The following is a 22,700-nucleotide window of genomic DNA, read 5'->3' as shown; positions in this document are numbered from 1 at the left end:
TTCAGTTAAAATAATAACTTGTCTTATTTTGAGTATATTGATTAAAAATGTGTTGTATTTATAAGTGTTTTTCTATCTGTGTGATCCAGTTTATTTTAGCTTTAAAAGATAAACCAATTAAAGAAAGGCTAAGCTTACAACAGGAAATAGGTAAATGTAATGTTAGGTTATTCAACTTTCTTTCAAATAAATTTCCTGTTTCCTTGCAAAAATTAAGTCTTACTGAATAGATTTTATGCAAATTAAAGACTTTAGACATAATTTACTATTTATAATTAATCAGTGTGATAACGTTTATTTTTATTAACTTATTTTATTATTACTGCCAGTTTAACTCTTTGTTATCTTAAATAAAGTTATGACTTTTATTTATCAAAAAACGGACGTACTTCTGTCACCATTTTTGTTGCAGCTGACTACTAAGCAAATTTTTTTTGCGGCTAGAAACGTTTTTAGTTTTCTGTTTCTTCAATTTATTTATGTTTAAAATAGCATCTACAGACATAAATAAGCAACAATTATTAGAATATATCTGTACTATAGTTGGAACTTAACGCAATTTGCAACAGAAACTAGATTTGTTCATTGGCGACCTGTTTTAAAATCAGTTTTGTTATTTACGTAAGCTTTAATTTTGTCGTTGTACTTCATTTTAAATGATTTTCTTACAAATTTTTAGGCGATTTTTATTTTTCTTATTTATTAAATTAGGTTTAATTATCATTTAATTGATCATGAAGAGATTAAAGCGTCGACTTTCGTTTTCTCTGCGTCGAAGCAGAAGTAATTTGGTTGACGATTCAATTTCCGAATTAACTGAACAAATGACAGTGGAAGATGGAGGAGGTAAACATATAAAAATGCTACTTTTACAAACACAAATTACATGTATACATGCTGTTTAAATTGGCAAAAAGTTTCTGTTAATGTATATACTTATAAAACTTGGGCAGTACTAGCAGTGGAAGTAATAAATATTGGGATCTCTATTACTTTCGCACGCCCGAATTTAACAAGGCGTTATAACCTAAGTGTGGCAATTGTTCAACCAGACATTAAAAATTAGTTGAAACATGTTTTAATGAGTATAACTTAGTCCGCTTTACGAGTCAGATGTGTTAATGGGTAAACTGAATATGTGAGGGTTAAGGTAAGGGTTTAATTTATGCAACTTCTTTGTTTAATTACATGTGCCGTATTTCGGTTACACACCCTGTTTATGTAGGGCGTGCGAAACTAATAGAGATCCAAAATATTGTACTTACCTTTATTATGAGGTCCTGTTTTTGATTCTTACTGTTTTCTGTCATAGTGACCTTAAGTTAGGCACTAATGTTGTCTACTTTTGCCTAGCAAAAATATAACACAAGTCCTGTTAATAATCCAGTCTGAAAAGTAGGGCAGTTTTCGACGAGATTTCGCGTACCAAAATTTTTGGTCTACGCGTGCACGCATGATTTAGGTTTGCGTGTTTAACTTAAATTTGGCTTAAAGATATTACCACAAGGCGTCAGTATTGCGCATGCCCAAATTTTTATAACAACTAGGCGTGCAAAGCGTTATTTTCAGGCGTGCATATTATCACCGAAAAAATCTTGTGTGTGCACGCTGCCCTACTTTCCAGACAGGTTAATAAGTCTGCTAAGTCAAGTTTATCTCATAATGGTGTATATAAAATACGTTTGATTTAAAATAAAATCTTCAATATTTTTTTCTTTTAAGGTATTGTCCATGCAAACAGTGCAGTGTTCGGAATAGGATCAGATGGAGAAGCAGAGAATATTTCATCAGACGAAATTCACACCCCGACAGTTACTTTGAGAAACTCTAACCTACACCAACAACAGTTTAAGAAAAGAATGTCACTTCCAGCTAACACACAAATCCCGGCTTCATTTCTCGAACGATTTTCTTTCCCTAATTATGAACAACAACCAATGTCAAGGAGGTCAAGAAGAGCATCTTTGGTAAGCATTTAAATTTAATTTTTTTTACCATATCTTTATCCTTGATGTGGGAAGGTCAACTGCCTGATCTTAAAATAGAGTAACATCCGTTACACCGCCTCAGTCTCGAGTTGCCTTTGCCAGTTTGGAATATTATAGATTATAATTGCCTGATAATTAAACTATTTAAAACATTGGTATTGTTGGCTTGTATAGTTAGATAGGAATTTAATTTTTTTACTTATTTAATAGTTGTAACTTTAATATTATTTTCATTTTAGTCGGAAATTGGATTTGGAAAGTTAGATTCCTACATAAAACTTGATAAACTTGGGGAGGTAATTATGTTTAAAATCTAAAAATTGAAATTAAATTGCCAATTTGAAGAAATGTTATTCATTTCAATTATATACCAATAATTTGATATTTTATTTTGAAATTTTTCAGTGAAACTTAATTAATATTGTACAGTAGTAGTATAGGATGTAAATATTGCTTAACTACTGTCCTTTAAATACCCAAGGGATTTCGGCTTAACTTACTATCCATAACTATAGGATTAACTAACTAATATTAACTATATCTATATGTTAACTTTGTTCTTTTACAGGGCACGTATGCAACAGTGTTTAAAGGTCGAAGTAAATTAACCGATAACTTGGTCGCACTAAAAGAAATTAGATTAGAGCATGAGGAAGGAGCCCCCTGCACTGCAATTCGCGAAGGTTTAAAATCTAAATTTTGCGCAAATTTAGTAAAGCTAATTTTTAAATTTGATTTTTGGAAAAAAAATATTTTAATTTTTTTGGCCAGCTTTTGTATTTTAGTGGCAAAATTTTTAACATTTTTGTTAATATTTTTTGAAATTTTTAATTTCAAAGATAGATAAAAATATGCAAAACATTTTTTTATAACAATAACTTCGTCTGGTATTCCAATTTGCCACGTAAGCATCCTTATTGCAATTAAAGTGCTGGTCTTTCCAAAATGCAATCAATTTATTTAAATCCAAAACACCTTTTAAAAAAGCGTTATCATTTTCAGTGGTATTTAAAATCGAACACACAATAGAGATAGTAATTTTAATCAATAGTGTCACCTGTTTTTGAGGTTGTCTGCAGCACTATCTTGTAGAAAATATTGATTTGTTTTAAAAACCAATTTTTAATCAATAGAGCTTTGATTTTGAAATGTTAAGCAAATAAAATTAATTCTAAAATCAAATAAAAAAAAAACCTTTTTTTAATATATATATTTGATATTTTTAATGAATACCCAAAATAATATTTAGTCTGTCAAAAAATTGAAATGATTTTTATCAATCTTTATCAATTTTAATTAACTTTTGTTTTTTTGTTTAGTTTCTCTTTTAAAGGATTTAAAGCAAGCAAATATAGTAACACTTCATGATATTGTTCACACTGAAAAATCACTTACTCTTGTATTCGAATACTTGGTAAGTAAATTTACTTTAAAACTATTAAAAAATTGTAATAATTTATTAATTTAAATGTGTGCCTTTTTATCAATTAATTAAATGTGAGCATACCCATTCTGTATCTTTAATATTGATTTTTATACACTTTAAAACTGGATAGGACTGTGTACTAAAAATCAATTATTAAGTGCTTGTTTATTTTATGCCAATTTTTGTCAATTTAGGATCGAGATTTGAAACAATATATGGATAACTGTGGTAATATACTCAGCATGAACAATGTCAGGGTAAAGAATTTAAATTTTTATCTAAGTTAAAGTAGGCCATGTTTTTTATAAAAGTATTTATTTTTAGACAAAACTGCTTTTTTGTTGTTGTTATTAAAAAGTTAATTGAATGGATATCACTTTATTAATAGAAAATAATGTGTAATGACTAGTTAAATTTAGCAAATATATTTAAAAATATACAAGTTATATACTTGTAATTTCGTTTTATATAAAAATTATGACTTACAAAGTCTTGTTATATTTAAACGCGTTAAAATTTATTTTAAGCTCTTTCTGTTTCAACTGTTAAGAGGAATAGCTTACTGTCATAAACGGAGGGTCTTACATAGGTAAGTGATCTTTATTAAGTTTAAACTTAATGTTGTGTTTATACAAGTTCTATTTTAAAAGAACATGATATCACCTTGGGTCAATATTGTATTAAATTATTACAACCTATGTTAGTTAAATAAGTGCACAGTAATCTAAATTATATCTAATCTTAATTCCAAGAATTAACTTTCCAATATTGAAATTTATCAAACAAAAATTTATCATAGTTTTTAGTCACATAATAATTTTAATATTTTTTCTAAAAACTGATATATTGTAAGATTGGAAAAAAAGATTTTTTAATAAAAATACTATTTAAAATATTTATATGTATAAATGTTAGCCAATTGCCCTTTCTAGAGGGCATGTTTTAAGTGTCGTAATATGACCAAAACTCGAAACTAAAATTTGTCAGTGATAATTTACCCACACACCACAAACAGCAGTATTTTTAAGGTCTATAATTTGAACTTGCGTGTATACCTATATATGTAAAAGTTCCCTCGATTATATTTAGATTATTATGTTAATCATTTATGTTTAATATATCAGAGACCTCAAACCACAAAACTTGTTAATCAATGACAAAGGAGAACTTAAGTTAGCTGATTTTGGTCTAGCTCGAGCTAAGTCTGTCCCTACAAAAACCTATTCAAACGAGGTTGTTACTTTATGGTATCGACCACCTGATGTGCTGTTGGGTTCAACTGAATACAATGCTTCCATTGATATGTGGTAAGTTATATTTTTGTTAATTTTTAAATAAACTTTAAAAAGTCGATTAAATAATAAAAAAGATTTTCTTGTAGGATTTTAAAATATTTCTGTTATATGGTAAAACTTTTAAATTTGGATTAGATTATTTTAAGTTAATTTTGGTAAAAAGCTGTTTTAAAATTTGATGTTTAAAAATTAACTAAAGTAAATGAAAAATAACAAAAGTTTTTAATCTTACAGGGGTGTAGGTTGTATATTCTTTGAGATGGCGACCGGTCGCCCCTTATTTCCGGGTTCAACTGTCAGCGACCAACTTTTACTCATTTTCAAAAGTTTGGGAACTCCTGATCATCATACTTGGAAAGATGTTACAACTTTGCCCGGTTACAAGTTAGTTTTATCTGTTTTTTTGTAATATTGAGTCATTCTTGAAAGAAGTCTGACTTTACAGTCTGAATTTAAGGTCAGTTTTTACTACTTGATCTTAAAATTGTATTATTTTTTATTAGTTTACTAAAAACTTAAAGTTTAACTTTTATTATGTTTAACAGTTCACCTGGTAGTGTATATATTAATTGTTTTTTGGGGGGGGTTATATTTTGTATTTGGTTTATCAAATGATAAAGTTTTGGGTATTATACTCTTATTTTGTAAATTCTAGCTTTTGATTTAGTGCTGTATAAAACTTATAACTAATTGGTTAAAACTTTAATCCGAAAACTGCCGCCCCTACCAAGTTTAACCCAGTTCAACTTAAATTATTTATAGAACTCATTGTACCCGCAAACATCCTGGTGAATCTTTTAGAAACATTGCACCTCGTCTCGAGCAAGACGGAGTGGATTTAATATCTAAACTATTGGAGGTAAAATTTTTAAATTTTTTTTTTTTTTGTATGTGAATTTTTTTTAATTAATTTTCTCCCAAGGGAAGATTTTTTTCCATTTTGGTATTTTAAACTGTGCTTTTAAAGTATCTGTTATATACAATTTTTAAAGCTCTTTAATTTTGTATTGTGGTTTAATTATTAATTAAGAATATAATTTTTTAAAGTAGAGTTTAATTTGTTTTAAAATTTTAGCAAAATTGATTGAAATTATAAATATCTTCTAAGCCTTTCATCTTTATTTGTTTTAATCTATGTTGAGTTTATTTTTATTGATAACGATCAAATGTTTATTTACTGTCATTCTATTTGCTCGTTATTTCAATAAGATATTGATTGTTGCTGATATTTTTGTAAAAAATATTCAAATATCTCTTAATATAAAGCTTTAAGTATTTGTTATGTTTCACAGTACAACCCCAGCAAGAGGATGACTGCAGAGGAAGGCTTAGTTCATCCTTTCTTTAAATCTATTGGCTCTGCTGTACATAAACTACCTGATAGTAAGTATAATTGAATAAGTGTAATCTATATATAGTGGAACCTAGTTGATAATATATATATCTATATATATGTATGTCCAATTATATGCCTACAAAATATTTAAAACTGCTGTTTGTGGTGCATGGATAAATTATTGTGGACAAATATAAGTTGGGATGACAATTAAAATTTTGACACTTGGTCAGGATAACTATTTATATTACAATTTTGTAAAATTTTAATTAATTTTTTTTCTTTTAGCCACCTCTATTTTCACCCTTCCGGGAGTTTCCCTAACCAAGAACCCGGGTAGTCGGACTTTCCATCATGCTGTACAGAAAGGTCGTCGACAGTCTATGTTGTTTTGATATTTTTTCCACTTTAGATTAATTGGAATCATGCACATTGTAAGATATTGGAATATTCCTCAAAAAATTATTAAGTTTAGTAATTTAAAACCTTCAAGAAAATATGTTTTTTATTAGAAATTTTTTTTCAAACTTTTGTTAAAATGATTTAGTACAGTTGTATTATGGCTCCTGTTTTTTAAATTGTCTGTACTATTTTAAAGTCCTACAAGCGCGTATGCGAGAGTTACTGTTTCTTTTTACAAGCATTGTGTTTATACACTCCACAATAATGTGTTACTGTCCTTTAGATGTTGTTTTATTAGGACACCGTTCACAATAATTTTATGCATTATACCAACAAGCGCTTGGTAGTTTAATTTATATTCCATTAATTCTTTGAAGTTGGGTTATTATCCAATGCAATGGTTTCACTGTAGTAATATCAGCAATCACACCACAGCATCTAAACACTCACAATATTTGTTATAAATGTACACAGCGCCTATTAACCAGTCAAATTCTTTTTCTGTGACTTTTAACTTGACTGTGTCAATTTTTTTTACTTTATTGTCGATTGTAATTTTGCGTTTCTATTCAAAATCGATGAAAATTTGAGCCTTTTTAGGTATTTTTTTTAAATGTTGTTTTAACATACATTCTTAATCAAATAGTACGTTTACCACCAAAATATATTTCTTATACTTGTTTTTATTATTTCAAATATCTTCTTATTGAATAATTATTGCCTTCTTTATTTACATATACTCCAATAGGATTTAGTTGTATTACTTTAAGGCATTTTTGTAAGTTAAAAAATAATTTTATGTAGGGTACACTTGAAAAAATAATTTCTTTTAGGCATTTTTTTAACTATTGTTTTTCTATATTTGTTGCACTGGCCTTCAAATAAATTTTACTTTATTATGCCTTTAGAGAAAAATTATGTCAAGCTATATAGTAAACTCTGCCCCCTGTCACAAATTTCATGGAAAAATATTCTGTAAAATGAATTTTTGTGTCATAATTTTTAAAAACATATTTTTTCAAATATTGAAATAGCACATCTTTTACAACTATACTACATAGACAAGTAAACTAATAGGTGATCCCAAAAATTGGTTGAACTACCATAGTACAGTATTTTATCGTTATTTTTATTTTCTTTTGCAATGGCCGATCTTACGACACTGTTCTTTTTTTGTTGTTTTTTCTGTAATTTTTCTTCTTGTGTTCATGGTGCAAAAAAAGCTTGTGAAATATAAATTGCGCGAAAATAGTTTGAAAAATACACCTTTTTATCAAATCGAGGTTAAGATAATACGATAAGAATATTGTTAAGGTATCAATTTTATAAATATTTTTTCGTTGGCAAAGTATTGTGCTACAACATTTTAAGCTATATCACTTTCTATATTCTAAGAATTTTAAAATTTTTTGTTCTTAAGCTTTCTTGGGTTATGTAGCGAAACTTGATGAACTTTCAGTTATATTTATTAACGGCAAAACATGAAACTTTTAAATTAAACAATTCAAATTAAAACTTCGAAGTAAGCAACATAATTTCCTCCTTTCTACGATTGGTACGCATGATGTAGAGGAACAAAAGTAACAGCATTGAACCCAAAATAACTGTTACAAGAAGTCCTATCAGCATGGCAATTCCAATGAATTCTGTAAGAAAATAAGTGGTTTTTACTAAGAGTAACGTATTCATAACAATAAGACAGTATTATCTAGTAATATTTATGTTTAACAAACATATAAGGTCATTGCTTACGTGTTTGTGTGCTATTTCGTGGACTCTTCGGCGTTGTGGTTGCAAATGGAGTATAAACCGATTCACCCTCCTGTAGAATAAATTCAACTGGTGCAACTCGTTCAGCTGGTTCGGTATCACCAATTATCAGATCAATTTGGCCCTTATCACCTTGCATTTCGATGCTTTTCTTGCCCTCCACGCCGTTTACAATAGCAATTGGTCCAAGGACCGAGTAGCTGGAATATATTTCGGGTTCTGAATCAAGGGATCGTATCTTTCTATTTGTAATACATCTAGGACCGGGACTACCGTTTGAACAAGTCTGAAAAATAAAATTAGAAGCGTCAGTAAATATGCCTTGCTCAGTTTGTTATCGGGGATAAATTAAATTGCATTAAATTTTAATTTTTGGAAACCCTGTCCTAGTTTTTTTTAAATTCACGTTTTAGCCTAAAAAAATTTTTCCGTATTTTTAACTTACTCCAAAACTTGAAGTACTAGCACGACAGACGTCCAACATGGCGTGAATGTAAATTTGATTGCAGTTTTTAAGCAATGGAACCACGAATGACAGGCAAGCAGAAGACGGTGAACTGGGTTTTCCAACCTGGGTAAGTGGAATAGACGAAGCACACCTAAAATGTAAAATTTTGTAAAGTATACGTTGTTGTCAAGCATGGTAAAGGTTAGCTAGGCTTTATTTTATGTTTAAGTAAACATACGGAATTGTAAAATTTTAAGTTTAGTAGTAAAGACTGTAATTACCTGGTTTGTTCATTCAGTAGGATGACCGTATTTGTGGCGTTCTTAGCAGAGCTGTCACATGATAACATAACCTTCTTTAACACTGTGCTGTAGCCCTGGTGTTGCAAAAATACCTAAAAATAAAACCGCTTAGAAAACCTTGTTTTTACCATAATAATATTGAAAAGTTTTATATCTTTCTTACTTTGTCGTAATTCACGCTAAAGTCGACGTACACGACTTGCCCCACTGTGTACACCGCTCCTGATTGGATAATTAAATGTGAAGGACATCGTGCGTTACAGGTTGAAGTTTTGCACAGTTGAAGTGTTACGTCATGGACTTTTATATTCTGTAAATTTCTTCGTTGGTCGTCGACTCTAAAGAATAGGCGTAAAAAAAATTGTCAGTTACTAAATGCAGTGTTGGAAGTAAATTTAAATATAAAAACAGCTTAAGCCAAGTAGAAGTTGTACTTACAGTGGTTTTAAAGAAGTGACCGCTGTATACTCGCCCGAATAACTGCAGTTAAAACGCAAGACAGGGACTGGCATATCGTATGTCAACCCAACAGTCGATTTTCTGGTTATCCAGAGTAGGTTGGACACTATAATAGTGTCTGTAAGACCCGCTCTTGATCTAGATGAACCACAGTTATCGAACGGGAATGGTATCGTCACCCTGTAGTTGTTGCTACTGCTAAGACGAGCTAAATAAAAGGTTTGCAAGGTTTAGAAGTTAAAGCACGCCTAAACATTGTAACAATAACTTGATACGTACCTTTGCAGCTCTCTTGTGGAGTAGTCATACTTCTAGGGAAGGTTGTACTTTCAACGTACATAAAACTATCGCCCATTCCACCGTCAAATTCGCTGTAAAAACTTCTGGAAATTGCAAGGTCAATGCTCTGAGATGAACAGTCTAATCGCGGCATAGCTGCGCAAAAATGAATATAATCAATTTTTTTAAAGTTTTAAGTCTAAATTATGAATTTTTTGTGTCCGGAAACCTCAACTTACGAATTGTGCAAGTTTGTCCAAAGAAGCCCGTTGAATTAGCGCAATAAAACCCGCCCTCGTGTCTACATGAAGTGTAGCAAGAACACTCGTTTAAGCAAGGGTTTGGGGTACATGGTGAAGCAACCAAGGCTGTTTGACAGAATGTTCCAGTCCATCCAGCAGGGCAAACGCAACTAGAAAGTAATCAAAATTTTAACACACCACAAAAAACCTTAAGACGACAATTTAACAGCAACAGCAGACAATAAACTGTTGCTTTCTTTTGATTAGTTTACCTTGCAACGCCGTTCGTTACTGTGCAACTTCCTCCGTTCAAACAAGTAATAGAAGAACATGCATGTACTTCACATTTGCTACCACTGTAGCCTACCGAGCACGCGCAACTAAACAAGAGTAAATAAAGCATTAGAACAGTACCTTAAATATATTACATTTGGCTTCGGTGTTTACAGGGTTAAATTAAGAACAACATGTAAGATTTAAGTATTAATTACGTTGGGTTATCGGAAACTATCGAGCATATTCCTCCATTTAAACAATAACCTGCGTCACAAGATGTACGACTTTCGCAATTTGGACCTCCGTACCCCGCAAAGCAATGACATCTACAAATACGAAACAGTTTGTGGTTTCTTGTTACCCAGTTTTTAACTTTGACTAAAATCTTACGTTCCAACATTGTTGGCGACGATACAAATTCCACCATTCTTGCATTTATCTGGGATGCATCCAGTTTCCCAACCGCAACTAAACATAACGGCAAATTAGTTTAGGATCATTTAAAATGCCAGCTTAGTAACAGTATAACGTACCTCGATCCCGATTGGTCAGTTAAGCAAACTTCTTGATATCCACAAGCAACTCCATTGCACATAACAGGGTCAAAACATTCGGCGTGGTAGGTGCCATCCCTTAAGATAAATGAGTAGATAAACGGGTTGCAGTTTTTAATCTACATCACAACCATTAAAACGTATTCGAACTTGCCTAATTATACTGTTTTATACGTTTTCGCTTAAAATATATCAAATATTACCAACTATACTTACGTTACCAACACACAGCTTTGGGTTACGTCGCAAATTGCTTGGATTCGTTCAGGACAGATCTCGATCGGGCTCGCACTTCTTTCCCGCCCCAACCTGTTCTTTTCATCCTTCGTTAACACAACAGCAAATCGCTGGCCCTTTGTGCCCTCCTCTGGAAAACATCCTATATTAGTGTCAATATGCATTTGTTAAATGTAATATAGTTAGTTAAGTGCTTACCTTTGGTAGCAGACGCTTCGATTCCATGTGCAACGTTGAAAATCGCAAGGAAAAAACAACTAAAAACATTTTAAAGTATATTAGGAATTATACAATCTCTACCATCGCAACATCACTTACAACATACTTACACGAGGAAACAAAAATTCATAATAAAACTTAAATAAAATAAAGTTTCAAAATAATGAATCGAAATAAATAAACGCAAAAGAATTGAGTTAAGTTCGATTCAAGGTTTTATAGGAGAAAAAAGGGCGTTGATTACAAAGGAATGTAGCAATTAACGTGCAAAAAATTGAGTTTATTACTGAATTAGGGCCACAAATTCCCGCTAAAATTTAGGCCTAGCTTAAGGGCAATTCCTAGTACTTCCTGTTAAGGCTTAACCGAAGTACTTTTGGGGAAAGTTTAAAGATACGAGTATTCAACAAACTCGACGTGTTTTTATTTAACATAAAAACTTAATATCATATTTAACAAGATTTGTGCTTTTATAGATGTTTTATATTGTTATAAAACTGCCTTATAATATTATAAAATACAATGCAATTAACGTATGTTTATTTAGCTATGCGAAATTAAGTACGTCGTTTACTTGAATAAAGTCGTTCACGCGTAAAATTGCGACCAGCGTATGTTATATGTTGTTAGTAGTGTAAGCACAACGACATTAATAGTTGATAAGGACAACAAAAGTAACAGACGATACGTTATATTATTTTTATAAGTCAGTTTTAAGCATTGAAAAGTCAGATACAAAACCTGAACGAATGAACAACCGAATTCTTGTAAAAACGAAGCTAGGTGGAACTTATGCTTTGCCATTTTGTTGCACCCAAGAAACGTTTGATAACTGCACTACATATAAGTTTAAGAACAGTGAAATTTTAGTGGCAAGTTATCCTAAATCTGGCACAACATGGACAATGAATATTGTATCGTTAATACTTAACAAAGGAAAGCATGTTAATAGATACGCACCAGAACTTGACCGCTTTCCCTTTTGCGAATCTGAGAATTTTGAATCCTTAAATAAGCAAAGACAACTTGGTATTACCCCTGCTTGCTACCATTCCCACCTTAGACTTGATCTAATACAACCTACTGCTAAGTTGATATATTTAGCACGTAATCCAAAGGACGTTTGCTTATCTTTCTACCACCATATGGACGTACTAAAATGCTTCGGCGAAGAGGGAATGAGCTTCGACGAATATTTCGATCTTTTTCAGCAAGGGAAACTAGAATATGGATGTTATTTTGAGCATGTTACTGAATGTTTGAAATATTTTATCGAAGGAAATGAGAGCGAAGATCGCCTGTTTTTATTATACGAAGATATGAAGGTAACTAAACTTAAACTCACAGTATCTATACGAGATAAATAAGTCGTCAATTATTTGCCTAATGTTTACTTAATTTTAAATTTTTTATAATAGACAGATATCAGGTCAGCAGTTTTAAAAATAGCGCGTCTGCTCGGCAAGCAATATTATAATGACGTAATGAACGATGACGTCATGGAAAATATATTACGTCAGTGCAGCTTTAAGCACATGTCCAACACAAAGCAAACTTGGGTAAGCTAATATGACAAAAAAATTTAATTTTTAAGTTGATAATATATTTTTTTTAACATAATTTTTTGCAGAGTTCTTTTCCTTTGCAAGAAGACGACAAATCTCATATTATAAGAAAGGGAATAATTGGGGATTGGAAAAATACTTTAAGTAAAGAACAAGCAGAAATATTGGATAAAAAAACTAAAGATTTTGGCCTTGATTACTTGTGGCAAAATTATAAAGATTTAGTATAAGATTAATTAAACATTTTATTCAATTTCAATTTTCAGTTAATTTAATTTTCTTGTATAATTTGTTTAAACAGTTACTGATATTTGCAATTAATTGGTGACAAAATAAAAATATAATTTTAGCTAATTTTGATTATTATTGCACCTAATAATAGAAAAACTTCGTCAAAAAGCAATATAAATTACGGAAAAACTACGGTAGTAACAAAAAATCTTTCATCGACATTTGAATAATAATAGGTAGTTTACTAAATTGAATTAAAAAATATCATTTTAACAATTTTTATTCTTCTATATTCTTTCCATCTTCATGTTGAACCCAGTTTTGGATTTTAAAACAATCATAGGAAACATTTCAGGTGCGGGGCATTCTTCGTCGATGTAGAATCGAAATCTTTGCAAGGATTTGGCCAGAACTGTTTTCATTTCGGCAAGGGCGAAATTTTGCCCAATGCAATTTCTAAGGGAACAAAAAAAGCATTTTTTTAAGAACATATACAATGAAAATTTTAAATTTACACCCAAAATCTAGATTAAAAATAGACTAAACTATATTATTAAAGTTGGGTAATAGCATTAAGTCATACCATTTATTTTTACAAACTAAAATAAACCATGTAAGTGTAATACATATTTATACCTTGGCCCAGCTGAAAAAGGAATGTAACTGTACGGAGTTGGTTGGGTTTTGTTGTTAACATCAAATCTATACGGATTAAACTCCTGAAGGAAATTAATATTTTTTTTGTTAACATATTATACTGAAAACCTTTAATGCACAGTTATCGGATATAAATTGCTGGGAATACTTGTTGGTGCTTACCGCAGAATTTTCCCAAACTGTTTTATTTCTGTGAAGTCCAATGATAGGGATGCCAATATTCTGAGGTCCATCTACAGTTCTTTTATGATCACTATTCTGTGAAGTTTAACTACTTTAATCCATGTAAAATATATGTATAAATTTAATAAAATGGCTTGGGTTTTATAACACTTAATCAGCAGCTTATTTTAAGTGGGCAATTACAATCAATAATATCCCAAACTCATGACTGGGCTGATGTTACTCTATGTTTGGGTCACAAAGTCGGCCTTTTCAACATTGAGGATAATTAAAAGTGAAAAAGTTAGGTGTTGTTTTACTAACTGGATCAGGTTGATCATCAAGACAAAATTGATCACTACCAAAACCCCTTGGAAAGTTGACTGGATTTTCTGCCCTTCTAGCTATTGCAAATACTGGTGGATACAATCTTAATACTTCTTTAATGAACATGGTCAGGAAGTTAAACTTTTGCAAATCTGATCTAGAAAGTAGCCATATCAGTTATTAGAAATGAAAGAATCTATTTATAATTGAGCTTAGTGGACAGTCATAATATACATGTATGTATGTCGAATTTCGAATATATAGGCTTATAAAATAAATAAAACTGCTGTTTGTGTTAGGTTAAATTTTGAAGGGCAAATATTAGTTGAGAGTTGCGACCATATTACAACAATTAAAATCCTGACTGTATGGTGGGCTACTGACTATGTATGTTAATGTATTATAAAGGTGAATAAAGGTTGTATAGTTTCTTAATAAAGAATAAATTTAAACAAGTTATGTTTGCATACAATTGATTAAAAATTTTAACCTTTCAATAATTTTTCCATCTCCAAGTACTTCCTTAACCTCGTTTCTACATTTCTCCTGCAAATGAGGATTGGAAGCAAGACAATAAAAAGCCCACGAGATTCCACTTGCTGTGGTGTCGTGACCCTCGAACAAAAATGTGTCGACCTCGTCTCTTATGTCTCCATCACTTAATCCTTTACCATCTTCATCCTGAAGAAAGTTTGTAAATTTTCGAAAATAATTTACTAAAACTAACAAAATTAGTTTTTGTTTTCTTTACCAATTTGTTTTGAAATACAGAAAAAGTCTTACCCTAGTCAGCAACAAAATATCAAGAAAATCAAGGAATTGTTCTTTTTCGTGTAGAATTTCAGTAATTTTTTCAATATTGTTGTCAATAGAGATTTCAGTATTTGTTTTATCTTGGAGAAGTTGATTGTGAGTAATTTTTCGTTCTCGAATCACCTGCAGGTTTTACAAATTGTAGTCAAAGTTTAATTCTAATGGAAAATATTCCAAGCTACCTAAGTCTACGTAAGACTGGGTCGGGTAACAAATGTTACTCTATGTTTAGGTCATGGAGTTAGCCTTTCCACATCAAGGATAAACAAATACAACAAATATTAACTCTACCTTTTCATCGAAATCGTGAACAATTTTACAATTCCTTTTAAAAGCTCTTCCACTTGGAGTTAAAGCAAATATCCAATCATTGTGGCAAATAGGGTTGAATAATCGTAACATTGCTAAACTTGCCAGTTTGAACACAGCAGCAGTGTAGAAGTGTTCGGACCTATAAAATATCACAAAACAATAATATAAAATAAGTTAATATAGGCTGTAATTACCACTTTTGCTATAATCTATATATAATAAAGCTTAGTGGATGATATATAAATATATATTTGCCCAATTGATATGCCTTTAAAATTAATAAAACTACCATAAGTGGTGGGCCATTGCAGAAAAATATAAATTGAGAATTGTGTCTAAATTATGACAAGTAAAATTCCAACCGTAGGGCAGCCATTGACTAGTAATTTATTAATATAACTTGATATGTTAATATTATTAATTCGTTTACTTACTTTGTAGTTTGACATTGGGTTTTACAAGAAATAGCACATTGCAACATCACATCCAATGTCATCAGCGTAACATCATTGGAAATATCCATTTTCTCTCTTTGAATTCTCTTTTCCCATTTATTTAACATAACATCAGAGCAATTGTTAAACACTTTTTGATATCTAAACAACCAATACATAGTTAGATTTTATTTTAAGGATTGTAACACTCTTCAGAAAGTGTTTGCTTGCTCTAAAACCAAAATTAAATATCTCTAAAATGTTTAACATTACATTATTCTTATATTTATTTAATTTGTGCCTATAGTATAATTAACTAACTTACTCTTTCAGAATATCAAAGTGAAAAGCCCTTGTCAATAAACGTCGATTTCTGTGCCATTTTTTACCACTTCCAACCAGCAAACCATCCCCAATCCATGGTCTTAAAAACTGGTAAATCATATTGTCCTTTGGTTCTAAATTATCAACATAATTTAAAAAAATAATTATCATAATTTAATAAGTTTAGACTTTTTTTTGTTAATTAAAGTAGCTCTTTTTTTACCATTATTTAAAATACACCAATATTTACCATTTAAATTTAACACTGGTTTAATAACATGAGGGTGGATTAGTTGAAGATAATGATGGAAGGGACCAAACCACAGCATTCCTAGTTTTGGAAATTCTTTTGTTCTCTCTACAATGGCAAGCATAGTTTTTTCATTGGGTTGAATCTAAGGAAAAGTGATTTAATTTATGTAAGAAATGTGTCAATATTAATATGTTTTTGAGTTGTTTTTAGGCTGATTTGTTATTTATAAAATTAGAAAGTCTAGTATTTCAATGAAACTCCACTCTGCAAGTAGGTAATTTTCAAAAACTTCTTATCATACAACTTCAAATTTGATAAATTAATAATTTACGATTTAACTTTAAAAAATTACAAATTTAAGATGGCCTAACAACCAGTGGGGCTTTGGTCCGTCCAATTCATTTTGTAATTTCTTCCCTCTTTGCCTTTCATCCAAAATATCTTTAATCTTTTTGTGATTAAACACAAGAAGAGATATTATAAAAGTTATAAACCATATTAACACATTACCAGACAGATACCCTAACAGCATGGTCCCACTAAACATAAATTAATGTTTAATTTTCAAATATACAACAGCACACCACAATTGCATTGATAAATTAACACCTTATAAATAATAAAACACAATACAAAATTTTTGATGAAAATATTAGACACTATTATTGTAGTAAAGATATTGTGATAAAAAAATGCATAAACAAAGATAAAAATTAAGATTTTGTAACGACACACCTAATTTTTTATGGAACTTTGTGAACAAAAAACAACAAAAACATCAACATTTGTAAATATATTAAAAATTAACAAGATTTAATTACATAAACTAACAATACATAAACTTCCCTGCAATTAAACACATATTTGTACTAAAATTGATAAACTTTTAAAGAAATTACAATATTCATATTTTTAATCTAAATTACAACTTTTCTAATTTAAGATGGATTCCGTTTTTGGATCTCAATATTATCATAGGAAGACGGATCGGTTTTGGACAATCTTGGTCGATATAAAAACGGAAACGCTGTAAACATTTGGCCAGCACTATTTTCATTTCTGCCATTGCAAAGTTTTTTCCAATGCAGTTTCTATTTAAATAGGTAAATTGTTTATAACCTTTTTCCCTTAATAAAAACTAAACAATTTTAAACAAAGAGTAGCAACATATAGCCTAAATAGGGCTGGTGCAGCATTTAGAACACTTTGCTTCACTATATAAGGTTCTGGGTTCAATCCCCACTGCTTTCATGTTGTAGCAATTTGAGATAGAAAACTATAAGCAGTGTTAATATTTAAAGCACTATAAGCAGTATGACTAAAAAACAAGCCATTTATATTTGGAGACTATAAAATTATCAGGTTTGACTGTTTTTACTTACCTAGGTCCAGCAGAGAATGGTATGTAAGCATGCGGAGGTCGATTCTTGACATTTTCTGGTAAGAAGCGGTCAGGATCAAATATCTAAAAACAACGATTTACAATATTTCAGGTTGTAAACAATAAAAGCTATTAATTTTATATGTAAGTTTTTATTGTAATACAAATATACTTAAAGAATGATATCTACTTTAACCAAAAGTGTGGTGTAATAGTTAGAACACTTTACTAAATAAGAATCTTGTTCAAGAAATAAATTGCATAATATTTAAATATTAACCTCAGGTTGATCCCATATTTTAAGATGATGATGAACAAGAGTTATTGGAACCAAAACGTCGCATGGGTTCTCCAACGTTTTTGAATCATTCGAAGCCTGGTAACAATGATTTTAAATATCTTTGATTTAATAGGGGCCAAATATTAGTTACAAAGAATGTTATGATAAGAAATTCAGAACTTCACAATCTACAAGAACAAGTCTCTATGGTTAAATTTATACTCTTGCCAAATCACCGTGTTTTGCCTTTAAGCTGTGAAGTTAGTTATTGTCAAAAATATTTTAAAGTATACACAATAAAATAAATAGTTATAATTTAAGGTTTTTTACTGTTGAATCATCACCAAATCCTTCTACGAAATTCAAAGGTTTCGACAAGCTTCTAGCGATCAAGAATACTGGGGAATAATATCGTAAAACCTCTTTAATAAACATCGTCAGGTAGGTGAATTTTGGGAGGTCTTCCCTGGAAAACAGGTAAAATAAAGATTTAATATAAAGGTTTAAAACAATGTTATATGAGTATCTCTAATAATAAAGTTGGGTTAATCATTACATTTAGAAGCCTAACATCATTAAACAGCAAGTATTACTTTACATCATAAAAAGGTTAAACAAATCACATATTTGTTAATATGACCTTGCCAATATATTGTTAAAATGATACTTCGTATACTTTATGATATCACCCCGCCCCCGTTTCTAAATATTAACAAACTATAAAATTATTGACTCAATGAAAATACCTGAACAAAGTATTTGGTCGTTTACTTTTTAAGATTTTATAAACCTTATATTGTAAACTCAAACCAGTTTCTCATACTGACAATGTAAAAAGTCATTAATTTTATTAAATAGCCTGAAGATTTAAAAAAATTTTCTAGTAAAACATTTAAATTACAACATTATTTACCAATCCACATTTTCCCTGTCTCCAAGTACTTTCTTAACTTCGTTTCTACATTTCTCCTGCAAATGAGGATTGGAAGCAAGACAATAAAAAGCCCACGAGATTCCACTTGCTGTGGTGTCGTGACCCTCGAACAAAAATGTGTCGACCTCGTCTCTTATTTCACCATCACTTAATCCTTTACCATCTTCATCCTGTATCCAATAATAAATTTAAATTTAATTACAGTACCAATATAAATGTCAAAAAATTAATAATTTTTAAAGAAATTAGCTGTTATTAAATTTACAATATTAGGCCAACAGCATTTTGAGTTTTACTTGATAAAGATATAGGTTTTGTTAATACATTACCCTTAAGAATATTTCTACCTTTGTAAGAAGCAGAATATCTAAGAAATCCAAATTTTTTCCAGTTTTTTCTTGAAACCTAAAAAAGTCTTCTTCTTCAGTTTTCTTGTTGTTGTTTAATTTATTCTCCATCATTGAATTGATGACATCACGACGTTGTTTTATAATCTGAAAAAGAACAAACTTATAATTAAAGAGTTCTTAAAACCTTTTATTTATTTATAGTTGTGGGGAGGAAGGTCAACTTTACGATCTATAGGGTAACATCAGTTACCCCATCCCAGTCTTGAGTTGACCTTAGCAGTTTGGAATAATATAAATTATTTATATAACTAAGTTGCTGATTAAGTGTTGGGTCAGCAGAATTTAATACCATTCAGAGCGTCTTACTTAAAGGCGCTACAGCATGAGTGCAATGAAGATTGAACCCAAGCCCTTATGTAGTAAAGCCAAGTGTTTTGTCCACTTCACTACGCTTTAAATCTCTTACTTATTTTACCTTTTCATCGTATTCATGAACATATTCACAAGCAGCTTTAAATCTCCGGCCGCTTGGAGTTAAATAAAAAGTAAAGTCAGGAAAAATTAAAGGGTTCATCGTCCGTCTCATGGCAATCTTTGTCATGTCATTCACTGCATTGACATATTCCCTCTCCTTACTAAAAAATTAAATATAATTTTAATTAATAAGTTAAACATATATGTGGCTGTAACTTATTTTAATCCTAGCTTTTAATCGAGTGGTTGTAGATTTTATTGACCATTTTTAATTCGTAAGACTATTACAATTTAAATCATCTTTTAACTACCTTGATGTTAACCATAAAAACTATACTCAATGCATAAATTGAAGTTCTAGCAGTGGGAATCAAACCAAGGACTTCGATCCCAAGATTCTAATATTTTTAACAAGTTAATTAGGTAAAGTCACAATAATTACCCTACCCATCTGTCTGGCAATTTGTTTTGCTTGACATTGTACATTGTAGCATGGAATCAAATGTAAGGAGGCTGACATCACTGAACATTTCAACTGTTTCGTTCTTTGATCTTTTATCCCATTTGCCAAGTAATGTGTTTGCGCAATCATTAAACACTTTGTAATAGCTGCAAAAATATTAAGGTATTTCTAATAACTAATTGTAACTGGTTTAGGTCTGAATATTAATATTTTTAGTGTAATTAAGATTTTTTCTCACTTACCCTTTTAGTATATCGAAGTGAAAGGCTTGAGTGAGGATATGTCGATTTCTGTGCCATTTTTTACCACTACTAACCAGTAAACCATCCCCAATCCATGGTCTTAAAAAACCATAAGCTAATCCACTTTTGGGTTCTACAACAAATTAATGTCAAGTTAATTAAGCCTAGCCTGGAGTTGTACAAATTAAATTGGCATCATAATATTTTCTCTTTGCTGTTTTGAGTTTAGGATAATATTTAACCCAGAAAAACAATTAATTGTGTATTAAACAATTCATTTAGAGGATATTGTTTAATTTTTTTAATTAAATAAATAACTTGCAAACTACCTTCTGTTGCAAGTATTGTCTTAATAACTTGAGGAGCATTGAGAGATAGGTACCATAAAAATGGCCCCACCCAAAGTTGAGATACATTTGGAGCTCTTATAGATTCTGCATAACTTTCAACCATGCTTTCTTCAGTAGCTTTTAACTAAAAATATCTTTAGTTTATTTTAAGTAATTTTTAATAATACATAAATATTACTTATCGTTACTTTATTTTAAAATCATTTATGCTAATATTTTTATATAAAAATTAAAGTGATGTGGTAGTAAAAAATTATATAAAAGTAAATCTTTTTTAACATACATTTATAAGGTACTGAGTCGTTTAATTGATCTCTTCGAAAAATGCCAGTGTCAATTACCTATTAAATAAATAAAAACTTAGAAACTTACCCTGTCCATGTGTCCATAAAGCCAATGTGGTTCATGCAATGCTATCATACCCCTACCAACACCTTTGCCCTTTCTACGTTCTTTAAACAGGATGTTCAGGTAGTAAACTCCAATGGAGAATGTTGCAACAAGCAATGCAATAGTAACTGGGGTACTCACTAAAACTGCCATTCTTACTTATCTAAATTTTATTAAAATTAATACAGTTTTGTTTAGACTGTCATACATTAAAATATAAGTTTAGCATATTGTTTACCTTATTAAAGTTTTAAAAATTATTTTTAAAGTTAGGTAATAAATAAACCTTCTTAACCGTTTTTTACAAGCAACTTATCGTTTGCAAAAGTATGTAAGCATTAAAATTAAACATCAACCTTTATCATAGAGTGATAGTCTTGTGATAATATTGACACACATGAAATTTGATAGTTTAGTACATTATGTAAAAACAAACATCAACAAAAATTAATATTTAACGAATATGCTTCGTCAATGTTGATTTTTTACAATCATAACAACTATGGGTCATTAAAAATTGTCAAACTAATTTTAAAACATTTTTTATTAGTGACATAAATTTTTGATATCAAATTTTCGTTTTTGGTTTACGGGATTACCCTTAAATTGTTTAGATATTGAAAACTTTTATATTAAAAAAAAAAAAAAATCGGCAACTAGACCATATCAATCCTTTAATCCAGTGTTTCAATTTTTTATAATAACTTAGAATTTTGTCTTATATATATGGGCGTGACGTAATGGAAAATCACCAAAATAATTCACATAAAAAATGGGCTGTTTTGTCGAAAAACGTAACCCACGGTAACGTCTACTAAGGAAATTGCTATACAAACTTAAATTTACCACTTAATCATTTTTAATCATTTGATTTCATTACACAATTAATACAGCAGCCCGTCGGTAGCCTACGAACAAAATAGATTTCCAAAAAAAGGCGGGTCGTAGGAGTTAAGTTTACTTAGCGAAGGTCTATCTTTTTTGTCCAATAGAACCTAACCATAAAACAAACATTACAAGTCGCTGCAACATCACATTTATCGTTGTGATAGTTTCCATATATAGAGAAAGTACCATGTTCAATTACAAAATTGGTTAATAATTTATTTTGCGCAAAAATTTTGAAAATTAAATCGGTTAAAAGTAAAATATACAAACTGTGAATTATACTACAAAATATTTGTTAAAATAAATTAGTTTAATATTTTAAAAAATATGTTAATTGTATATAATTTTGTTTTAAAATTTGTATTTAAAAATATGAGAGAAAGAAAACGAAAAAAAAGGAAGGGTCCCGCGGAAATTGTCGAAAAAGGCAAATCTTTACCCTGTCTAAAAAGTGCCGGCTTAAAATGCCGGCTCGCATGCTGTGAGAATCAATAGTTTTGCTTGCAAGACCACTAAGCAGCAGTAAAATGTACACTAGACTTATTAAAAAAGGGTTATTACAATGCTACTAACAGTATAGTGTCTAAAATTTGGAAATATTCAATGAATTAGCAAGTTTTCGGACGAAAAAATCTAT

At 30.2% G+C, this 22,700-nt stretch overlaps 5 protein-coding genes across 5 annotated transcripts; 2 read left to right on the top strand and 3 right to left on the bottom strand.

Annotated features, from left to right (window-relative positions):
* The first annotated feature begins 684 nt into the window (after window positions 1-684).
* LOC145745749 (cyclin-dependent kinase 17-like) lies at window positions 685-7,687 on the top strand. Its single transcript, XM_082563904.1, has 12 exons — window positions 685-846; window positions 1,723-1,967; window positions 2,228-2,284; window positions 2,557-2,671; window positions 3,308-3,402; window positions 3,609-3,671; window positions 3,942-4,003; window positions 4,539-4,721; window positions 4,944-5,093; window positions 5,472-5,568; window positions 6,002-6,092; window positions 6,334-7,687. Exons 1-12 carry the CDS (start codon window positions 735-737, stop codon window positions 6,438-6,440), a joined length of 1,377 nt encoding a protein of 458 aa, XP_082420030.1. The 5' UTR covers window positions 685-734; the 3' UTR covers window positions 6,441-7,687.
* Window positions 7,688-7,956: 269 nt separating this feature from the next.
* LOC145745015 (uncharacterized) lies at window positions 7,957-11,337 on the bottom strand. The gene is made up of 15 exons (XM_082563001.1): window positions 11,333-11,337; window positions 11,213-11,271; window positions 10,994-11,144; window positions 10,757-10,855; window positions 10,614-10,691; window positions 10,439-10,549; window positions 10,220-10,327; window positions 9,945-10,117; window positions 9,706-9,861; window positions 9,406-9,634; window positions 9,131-9,305; window positions 8,947-9,059; window positions 8,663-8,816; window positions 8,200-8,503; window positions 7,957-8,093 (listed from the first exon to the last, which is right to left on the bottom strand). The coding sequence occupies exons 1-15, from the start codon at window positions 11,335-11,337 to the stop codon at window positions 7,957-7,959; spliced, it is 2,052 nt and encodes a 683-aa protein (XP_082419127.1).
* A 574-nt stretch (window positions 11,338-11,911) lies between these two features.
* On the top strand, window positions 11,912-13,028 carry LOC145745014 (sulfotransferase 1C4-like). The gene is made up of 3 exons (XM_082563000.1): window positions 11,912-12,558; window positions 12,652-12,792; window positions 12,864-13,028. The coding sequence occupies exons 1-3, from the start codon at window positions 11,983-11,985 to the stop codon at window positions 13,026-13,028; spliced, it is 882 nt and encodes a 293-aa protein (XP_082419126.1). The 5' UTR covers window positions 11,912-11,982.
* Window positions 12,867-16,858, bottom strand: LOC145745875 (cytochrome P450 4F1-like). Its single transcript, XM_082564055.1, has 11 exons — window positions 16,664-16,858; window positions 16,309-16,453; window positions 16,060-16,192; window positions 15,735-15,896; window positions 15,280-15,439; window positions 14,959-15,111; window positions 14,666-14,856; window positions 14,173-14,332; window positions 13,849-13,944; window positions 13,666-13,748; window positions 12,867-13,485 (listed from the first exon to the last, which is right to left on the bottom strand). The coding sequence occupies exons 1-11, from the start codon at window positions 16,856-16,858 to the stop codon at window positions 13,317-13,319; spliced, it is 1,647 nt and encodes a 548-aa protein (XP_082420181.1). The 3' UTR covers window positions 12,867-13,316.
* Window positions 16,851-21,765, bottom strand: LOC145745876 (cytochrome P450 4B1-like). The gene is made up of 12 exons (XM_082564056.1): window positions 21,532-21,765; window positions 21,158-21,338; window positions 20,765-20,909; window positions 20,436-20,568; window positions 20,178-20,339; window positions 19,732-19,891; window positions 19,254-19,400; window positions 18,886-19,076; window positions 18,303-18,438; window positions 17,973-18,068; window positions 17,694-17,776; window positions 16,851-17,402 (listed from the first exon to the last, which is right to left on the bottom strand). The coding sequence occupies exons 2-12, from the start codon at window positions 21,326-21,328 to the stop codon at window positions 17,234-17,236; spliced, it is 1,593 nt and encodes a 530-aa protein (XP_082420182.1). The 5' UTR covers window positions 21,329-21,338; window positions 21,532-21,765; the 3' UTR covers window positions 16,851-17,233.
* Between the last annotated feature and the right edge of the window lie 935 nt (window positions 21,766-22,700).

The sequence above is a fragment of the Corella eumyota genome, chromosome 3, assembly GCF_963082875.1.
Source record: "Corella eumyota chromosome 3, kaCorEumy4.1, whole genome shotgun sequence".
In the NCBI taxonomy this organism is placed as follows: Eukaryota; Metazoa; Chordata; class Ascidiacea; order Phlebobranchia; family Corellidae; genus Corella; species Corella eumyota.
The sequence above is the reverse complement of the archived record's forward strand: the minus strand, read 5'-3'. Positions and strand labels throughout refer to the sequence as shown.